Source organism: Rhinopithecus bieti, unplaced genomic scaffold (assembly GCF_001698545.2).
Source record: "Rhinopithecus bieti isolate Rb0 unplaced genomic scaffold, ASM169854v2 scaffold_84002, whole genome shotgun sequence".
Taxonomy (NCBI): domain Eukaryota; kingdom Metazoa; phylum Chordata; class Mammalia; order Primates; family Cercopithecidae; genus Rhinopithecus; species Rhinopithecus bieti.
In genome coordinates, this window is record NW_016841755.1 from 4,959,318 (window position 1) to 4,968,807 (window position 9,490).

Sequence of the window (9,490 nt, forward strand, 5' to 3'; positions counted from 1 at the left end):
CGGCCGCCCTGCTGATGCCGCTGCCCCGCGCGGGGCCCGAGCGCCGCTAGCAGCATGTCTCGGCGCAAGCAGGCCAAGCCCCAGCACCTCAAGTCAGACGAGGAGCTGCCGCCGCCGGACGGGGCTCCCGAGCACGGTGAGGGCCGGGGCTGCGGGGTGGCCGGGGGGTCTGGGGGGTCTGGGGCTGCCCACCCGGGCTGGGGAAGCGCGTGCGGCGGGAGCGGGAGAAAGTCCCCTGCTTCCCGCGAGCAAGTGTCCGTCCCGCGCCAGGCCGGCCGCGGGGACCCGGGTACTTCGCCGGAGCGCGCGCGACCGCGGAGAGAGTTGTGGGCGAAGTAAACTTGGCTCCTCTCCTCGGAGTCGGGGAGTTGCCCGCGGAGGGCGCCGAGGCCGCGACCGGCTTGAGGACGGCTCGAAGGCCGGAGCGGGAGGGAGTCCACGGTGCCTCCGCCTCCGCGCCGCCCCTCGGGGTCTCTGCGCCAGGACGCTGGGGCCGGCCTCGGCGACCCCGGGGCGAGCGCGGCGGCGGGGTAGGCAACCGGAGCCCACTTACCGCTGGACGCGGGTCGGGGACCCCGCCGCCCGGCCAGCTTTGTTCGGCGCCTCGGGGTCCCGCGCCACCTCCCCGGCCCCGCCTGTGCCCCCGGCCCCCCGCACCGCCTCGGGTGACCCGCGGTGTCCCAGCGCGTTGACGCAGCCTGTGATCTTGCGAGGCCAGGAGAAGGTCGGGGGCTCGGCCCTGCCTAATGGCCGCCTGGGGAATTAAGCTGGGGGCGAGCGCGGCGGCGGCGGCCTGGGCCTGGCCCCTGCTTGCGGCAGAACCCCGGCGTGTTTCCGGGGCGTTCATTGCAGGGACTGCGCGGGCCTTTTCTCTCCCGTCTTCTTGGATCCGCCGAGGCCGGGCGCTGGAGACGCCTTGGCAGTCACTTCGCTGGTAGGACCTTCCTCTTCGAAACATCCAAAAGCGAAGGGCAGGCGCCGCGAAAGTTAGAGACTGGCGAAGGGCTGGACTTTCCAGAGTGGCCCCTTTCCCCGCAAAGTTTGGGGCGCCCCCACCCCCTTCGTCGAGTTGAAACCTCGGCCCGCGGCGCCCAGGCTTCGGCGCGCCCCGCGGGGCCCCCAGGGCGCCAGGATGGAGGGCCGAGGAGGGGCGGCCCCGCGACCCCGAGCCTGCAGCACAGCTCGCAGTAAAATAATTTGCTCCTTAAAAAAAGAGGCAGGCCAACTTTTATGATTGACCTATTACAAGTTGTTGGAGGCAGATGGTGATCTTTTTACTCTGAGAATGAGACTGTCTGCGAAAAGGAAACGGGGCGGAAGAGTTTCCCAGCCAGTGGAGTAAAGTTTGACAAAGCAGGTAGACACCCATGTCGGATGAGAACGAGAGAGCATGCTTCTGACGCGGCTGGAGAATTAATGAATTAAATAAAATTAGTGAGCTCGCTGGGTCTTTTTGTTGCGGTGGAGGTAAGGGAGTCTTATCTGTGTAGCCAAGTCAGCCAAGATTAGAACAGGCGATATGCTAAAAAGAAACGCTTGCATATGGTGGGTAGATTAAGGACAAAGAATCTTTTTGTCATGGAAATGGATTTTGTTTTGTTTTGTTTACTTCATCACATAGAATTTCTCACACTTGGTTTGTTTTGTATCGCCCTCAATGACTACATGATCAAATGAATGGATTTATTTCTGCCGAATGAGAAAGACAGTCTTTCCTTCAAAAGAACTACATTGCATCCCAGTGAGGAATTTTAAAGCTTTATTATTGTGGCTCCTGAATAGCTTAAAATCGGCTTTCACAGCCGCCCCAAAATGCAACAATGTAAATACTTCTCAGCTTTGTAGGGTCGTTATCAAAATGTGCAATGTCTCCTTTTATTAAAGCATATTTTAATTAATAGAGTAAACCCCCTTGTATTTAACAATTAACAAGCTGAGGCACTGCTATTCATTTTTAATTTCACTTCAGAAATGTGAGCATGCTGAACTTAATAGTGTAAACATGTGGAGGGCTATATCGCCTATATTTGAAAGCCTAAGATGGGATAAATTATTCACAAGTTCTACTTTGAATTCCTCTTGTTGCTGCTCGAATTTATTTAGAGATGCAAAATATTCAGGTTTTTTACCCATGGTAGAATTAAAGTTCTTGTCAAGCCTGTGTTTTTTACAACATCCAGAGTTGTAATCTAGACGTTGCCACAGTCCCTGGTGATATTTTGCAACAGGCCCGAAATACCGTCTGGGGCTGAGTCTTGGTCGAGCAGTTTCCATGCTTGTTTGAGATAGTTTAGGCAAACTATTTTTTTAAAGTTCTTTCTCATTTAATTATATTCGAAGCAGCTTGTTCAAGGAGCATAACAGACACTCTGTTCCGTGTTAAGTCAAGGAATGCCCCATTTGTGTATCACTCGGTCGCACTCAGCATCGTTCCTAAGATAACTAAGTAAAAATTTTTTAAAGATAAATGGGTGTGGAAACCAAATTACTCCAACCTGAATCAGATCTCCTCAAAATTTTAATTTTGTTAAATGCAATGGAAATAAACAGACCGTGCCGGAAGTTACAAGTGAGTTGAGTTTAGTGTTTTAGAAACAAGGTAAATAATTCCTTTGTATCACTCGGGGAGTGACATATTAATTAAAGCAGCAGGTCCATCTACATGCAGTAGAATGGAAAGCTACTGATAATGTCATGCAGAACAAATATTATATGCAAAAATGTTTAGTATAATGGGGGACAGAGATGCAGTCACATTAATTTACAGCACAAAGCCTGCATCTCTTAAAAAAGAATTATGATTTATTTTGAAGCAATGAAAAGATTCTATACAAAATAACTGGTGCTACCCAAACTTTATCACTACAGGAATTAAATATGATGTGTCTAGAATGAGAAAAAGTTAGGATAATTTATGTAAAGTTCTAAAGTCATCCTTTTGTACAAAAAAAAAATTATTGAGACATTCCTAACAGAAATTGTCTTTTAAAATTACTTACTTGCAAATGATCTCATTCCTATTTTAGAAGAAAAGGTGCTGCAGCTTTGGGATCCAGTTAACTTTGCACCACTAGTAATCCTGTGAGCCAGCTGAATATTTTGTTCTAAGAAAATTAATTAAAACTTCCAATGACAGTTATATGCCCACTAAGAACTTTAAAAGATACAATATTGGTATTCTTTATTGTAATAAAATATAATTTAAGAAAGATGTATTTTATTGTTAGAATATATGTATTTAAGAAGGAACAAAAGGATATTATAATTTAAAGCCATTTACCATCCTGTATTTTGTTTGTTAGCACTAATTGCTTCAAAGTGTGTGTCTCTTTTTCTGCCAGCTTAGAAGTATATGGCTGTCTGAAAAATCCTTTTAAACGTGTTGAGCATGTGATTTAAGAATTTACCAGTGGTATTCACAGACTGTGTTTGAATTAAGGGAAAGAAGCTCGGCCACCAGTGCTTGGCGCAGGATCTTTTTCTTTTATCTGTATATGCATGGTTTGCCCTCAGTGCTCGCCCAGCACACTACACACATTTACAATTCAGCATACCAAAAGGAACAATGCAGGAGCCACTTTCTAACATTCACAGGCAGATTGCTTTCTCTGAAACATGAAAGGTAAAAAGTAAGTAACCGGGTTGGGTGAGGGGAGAGGAAAAGAAGACTTTGCAAACATTTCTTTTAAAACAACATTTAAAACTTAACCTCTTTTAAAATGCACGTTTCTGTGATCAACAAAAAAGCATGCCAATTAATTCCCACCTTAGAGACAGCTGATTATGTAACAGTGTGGGAATTTTATGTGCAATACATTTTCAACTTCCATGGCATATGCGTTATCCAATGTTTTTAGATCTGTTGTTCAAAGCCAGAAAAAGGTATGGAGTAACAGCAGGAATTACTTAGCAAGCCGATTCTTTTTTGTATACAAGATGATGGCAAAAGTGGGTCAAATTTCATTTCCAACTGCAATCTCTAAAAAGCTGTGCCATTCATCTCCAGATAGCCCTAAGAATATTTTCTTTGGGGGGAATTACGCACAAGCACAGCCAGGGTTTCTATTCAGTGTGCTGACCATTCATTGGAATTTAGCATTCCTACAAGTATTGGCACTGGCTTTTATTTAAGTACAATAAAAATCTTTTTCACTTCTAATGAGGATGTGCACCATCTTTCAGTGCTGCCAGATAGTTTCAAGAAGCATAACTTCTAAATATAACAGGAAGGACTTTTGTTTGTATTAGTTTTTATTTTCCTACATGATTTGTTGAACAGTTACCAGAATATGACCAACATGTTTTAGTCTTGGAAGGACAGGTTTGTAATTACAGCATACCTTAATTACTACACATTTCAAACACAGTGAAACAAAATGTATGTAAAAATGGAGCAATTTAATATTCCAGTAAACTTTTATTTTAAAAAACCTGTCTAGGGTTATTTCTCGTGTAATTTCAACACATTTATGATTTAAAATGCAGCTAACTGACTTCCAAGCAAACCAGGCCAGTCATGTTCCAGAAAGTATAAAATATTAATTGTAATAAAATAATGGAGTGGTCTCTATGTTAGAGATGAAGATTGATTTGTTTCTTAATTAAAGGGAAGAGTTCTCGAGACTGAGACGGTGTCCACCAAGGGGATCCAATAATGCCAGTGTGGCATCTAAATATTTTCCTCTGTGGGCCTGTCTTTTTCAATCACCTTCAGATTAGTTATGCTTACTATCTAAAATCCCTACCCCCTTTGCATTCTCTGCGAGCATTAGCAGCCAGCTCGGCGCAGAAAGCCTTTTTGTCTGATGTCTGAAAAGGTGGGGTTGCAGAGTGCTGGCCAGCTTCCGACCGTCTCTCCCTGAAGGTGGGTAGTTAGAAGTGCTTTTGACAAGCCTTGCTGATTTAACCTTTGCCTGCTTTGCCCTGCCAGGGGTGGCCACTAGATGTCAAGCTCATAATACAATTAGTGCATCTGTGCTGTTGACCTTGGCAACAGGGCTCACCACTATTCTGTTAAGTGTTAACACTGAATCTGAGTGTTAACTAGAGATCCCGCGAGCTTGCGCCGTGCTGCACAGCTTCTCAGACGCCATCTAGTTCAGCACAAATGTTTATAGTTCTTGAAGAAGAGAAAACGGCTTTCTTTTGTGTAGCTATTGCATCTTGAACTGTTTAATTAACCCTGCAGGTGCCACGGCACTTTGTCGTGATCCGTCAGCATTCCTGGTCCTCTTTTTGAGAGTGACCTTCGCCGCACTGTTTGGTAATTCTGTTGTAGAATCTGTGTACGTGCAGAGTCACTGGCTTCAACGACCCAGGGCAGTGGCTTTTCCAGGATGACTTTTTGCGTATGTGCAGACTTTGCTTGTAGAAATGAAACGGTGCCATGAAGTGCTGACAAATGATGGAAATAATTCCATCACCTGATCCCAAGTGTGAGCGGGCTGATGGTCACAGCTGATCATAGCCTTGTTTCTGGACCCAGCGTGGCTCATGTGCCCCTCTAGAGCTGTTTAGATGTAGGCATTTATACGTCTACGTGGTTTTGCATATTTATTTCTATGCATAGTGGATTTGAAAAACGGACAGTGTTTGGGTGCTTTCAAGTAGGCATGTCATGAAATAGCATGTTTAATTTCGTGTGTCAGATCAGTGAGACCACAGCCTTTGAATTTAAACCATCTGCATCTTCACCAAAAGTGATTTAGCAAAACCTTGTTTTCACCCCCTCATCAAATTTCGATTGAAATTGTTGGTGTCAGCTGACATATTTTCAGGTCTGTGTATTTTTCATTAGGCATAGATAGTGATACATGTGCATTCATTGTGAGTGTGATTACAGCCTAACATCTACACGAAAGAACTATTGTGCAACCTTGAAGTGTAACAAACATCGTATTATTTGAAGCAGCGTCGAGGGCAGATAGTTAAAGCAAGTGGGAATGCTGTCCAGCTCCCATCTGCATGTACCCATAAAGGCAACAGTGTCTCTTCCTGGGTGCTTCACTGCACAGGTTAAAAACTGCAAATGTTTTAAACAGAAGACAGTTGGTGACTGTGCCACAGGTGGTCGTGACTTAACAAATTTGAGGTGTGGGCCACTGTGTCGACGCGCGGGAGTGTGCGGTCAGAGCCGCGTTGAGCATGGCAAGAGTGCCCTCCACTGTTCAGCGCTGTGTGCACACACTCTGAGGTCTCGGGGAAAAGGACAGAAAATTTTTCTATTGCGTCTGGAATTTCTTCTACATTGTTAAACACAGTAGGGGTCTCTATTTGTCTCCTCCTGTTTCACAGCTTGGGCTCAGTATGTGATAATTCATCTTTCTTTATGGGATTCAAAGCTATCATAAGGAGTTAAAAAGAATTAATTTGCAAGAAAATAAGTGTCTCCTAACAATTTAGGAAAACTGGAAAATGCTTTCTGGATTTTAAGAGATGGAAAGGCAAAGGAAAAGTCCGTTTTCCTTTCCTGAAGATCCACGTGGCATTTTAAAGTTACTAATCGAAGTGGATAAGTTAACATCCCTTTCCCTGCACTAAACAATTCTGCTGCTTCTTTTGTTAATTGTAATGAATAAAAAATATGCAGCAAAAGTGTACTGAAGGTGAGCTTTTGAGATTGATAAAAAAATTATAGAACAGCTATTTTAATACTACTTTGTAATTGGTTAGCTTACTTATAAGCCACTGTACTTGAAATGCTAAGAACTGTAGCTTGAAATTTTTGAAGAAAGCATTGTCTTAAATATATGTATATACAGCATATCTTAAGTTATACATTTCATAAACAATCAAACATAAAATGTATGTAAAAATTAAGCATTTTAATACTATTCCAAGTAAACTTTTTTTTTTTTTGAAAAAACTTGTAGGTTATTTCTCATGTAATTTCTCATGTAAAACCAAATCAAAGGATTGGTTTGCTTGGAAATCACACAGCTGCATTTTACACACACACACACACACACACACACACACTACAATGATGTTTTTCACTTGTGGCTTTTAAAAGATTATCCAGGCTAAAAATTCTGCCTGTCTTACTGATACGTCGTTCCTTAGAAGATAGGTCGATTCTGTAACAGACCAGGGATTAACGCTGAGCGAAGACCAAAAACAGTCTGAGGGGTTCCTTTCACACCAAGAGTCACTCCTAAGAATAGGAACAGTTTTGTTAAACATTCTGTGTATATTTTATTAGTGAGAAGGGGAAAATACATGTAGTTTTTTAAACTATCGTCTTTGAAGCTACGCTTTTGTTTTCTCTGAAAGGTATATGGGGCCTTCCTCCCCTCTTCTGTATAACTGAGAACCACAGGAGGGAATGTGCACACGGTGACACAGACCCTGAAAATCTAGCTGTAAAAAGCAGATATTGGGATCGCTGTAAATTAAATGGGAAAAAAACCTATATTTTTATCCTGTGTAGTGCAGATGGCCAATGTGGCACCATGGGTGTGATGCTTAATTTGAGATCAGCTGAGGGGGGCTGTGGTGCAGCAGCTCCTGAGGCCTCCTTCACGTTCACATAGAAGCAGTACAGCAAATGGGTTGGTACTTCCTAAAAGTAGCCCTGGCCAAATATTCCCATTCACCAAGAAGGGAAGACTGTTCGCTAAGTTCTGTTAGTTGGTGAACTGGTTGGCATTTTTCTTGACTTGTTCTAATATAATCCCATTCCTGCCCATCCCCTGCCTGTTTACAGTTTCACATCTCTTAGCTGTTGAACAGTGTGCAAAAAATAAGTTCCTTTGACATTAATGATAACGTTTGCAATGCTTGCTTTTTAATTTGCCCCTTAAACAAAGAGAAGAAGAAAATGAAAATTGCATTGGAAATAAATTTCTCAAACTTGTCACTGTTGTACTGTTGTTACAGTGCCTTGCTGACATGGTTTTGCCTTGACAAAAAGTTTAGGCCGTATTAATTAACGTAGTAACTTATATTTTTGGAGCATACAGGCCAGTTCAAAATACAAGTTTAATTTTAAAAGATGGTTAAATACAATTTAATCTGACATATGATGGCAGGATTAAAGGGCTTTAGAAGTGTATATGATAAAATTGTGGACTAAATTCAGTTTTTTCCCATATGGGTTTGCTTGTTATAGACAGCACTTAAACGTAAGTAAATAATGTCAGATTGGCACATAAACACTGTAATATATGCATTTAATCATCATAATGAGAAGGGCCATGGAAGCAGTTTATAAGAACTTATTTTAATTCTTCAGAATGCATCAGAAGTCAGCACTCAGTCTACAAGCCAGCAAAATGTCTTACTACTTCTGAAGAAACTCTGCCCTTAGTAAGATATGTTCACTGTGGTTATTTCCTACAACCAGGTCAGTCAAGTGCTCACTATTGTTGTTTAATAACATTCTTAAAAGTATGCAGACAAAACTTCAATTCCATATGTGATTGTTTTGATTCCACATGTGAGTGTTTTTACCTGTATTTCTTTTATTCAGGGCTATGTTGTGAAATTCGTTCTTATCTACAACTTTTATGGAATGCTAATCACATTCAAATATTGATAGACATATACAGCGTGAGCACGTGAGAACAATTGAGGTGATCACATTATTGATATTTTATACACACCTCAATAGAAAGTATAGATGATTATCCTCATTTATTTGCCTGAAATAATAAATCTGAATTGTATTGAACATTTTTTCCTTCATTAATAATGACCTTTAGGGTCTGTTTTAGTCAAAAGTCAAATTTATTATGGAGCTTTGCTTATAAAATCCAGCATCGTCTGTTTCCTTGGGCTCATTAACAAAATGAACTGTTAACAGGTCCAAATAGTCACAATGCCATTTTTTAACACAATTTCCTTTTTCAATTTTGAAGGAGTAAGTGGGAGCTTATTTTACTTTGAAAAGAATATCTTCATTGTACTGGTAATTATCACTTATAATTGCTCTAAACAAAATGACTATTTGGCAGAAAGTGCCTACACATTCTATGCACGGTTTCCACAATCGAGAAATAGTTGCAATTTAGCAAACTTACGAATGGAAAAAGTGAAATTACCTGTGGAAACACTTCCCAACATCCATGAATTAGGAAGTGAACCCTAAAAATATTTAACATATTTAAAAAACTAATAGGAATGTAAACATGCAAATATGTGTTTGGGTCAGGACCTTTGCAGAAAGCACAAGATCTTTGTGAAAAACAAAAGTGATATTTATCACACACTATGGTTTGTGACAAAATCTGGGAAATGTTCATTTTTAAAGATAAAATTCATTTGTGGTTATGTAAGTTAATTCTTTCAGCACCGAACTCACTGTAAATGATCCAAGAATTGACGTAATTTTAAAACATTTTTCTCAATGAACTGTCCCTAACACGTATTCCCTATAAAGAAAAAGTATTCTTTTAATAAGATACATACTTTGTAAAATTGTAAATACATATACTGTCTGAATGTTTTTGTATAGCATGTAAGTTATACATTTTATCTCCTGTAAGGAGTT

The 9,490-nt window shown here is 41.5% G+C and overlaps 1 protein-coding gene across 1 annotated transcript in view; it reads left to right on the forward strand.

Moving 5' to 3' along the window:
• Positions 1 to 54: 54 nt before the first annotated feature.
• Positions 55 to 9,490, forward strand: part of SALL3 (spalt like transcription factor 3) — a 20,121-nt gene continuing 10,685 nt past the window's right edge. Inside the window, 1 exon segment of the mRNA XM_017866142.1 lies at positions 55 to 136. Coding sequence (XP_017721631.1) covers positions 55 to 136 — 82 coding nt within the window.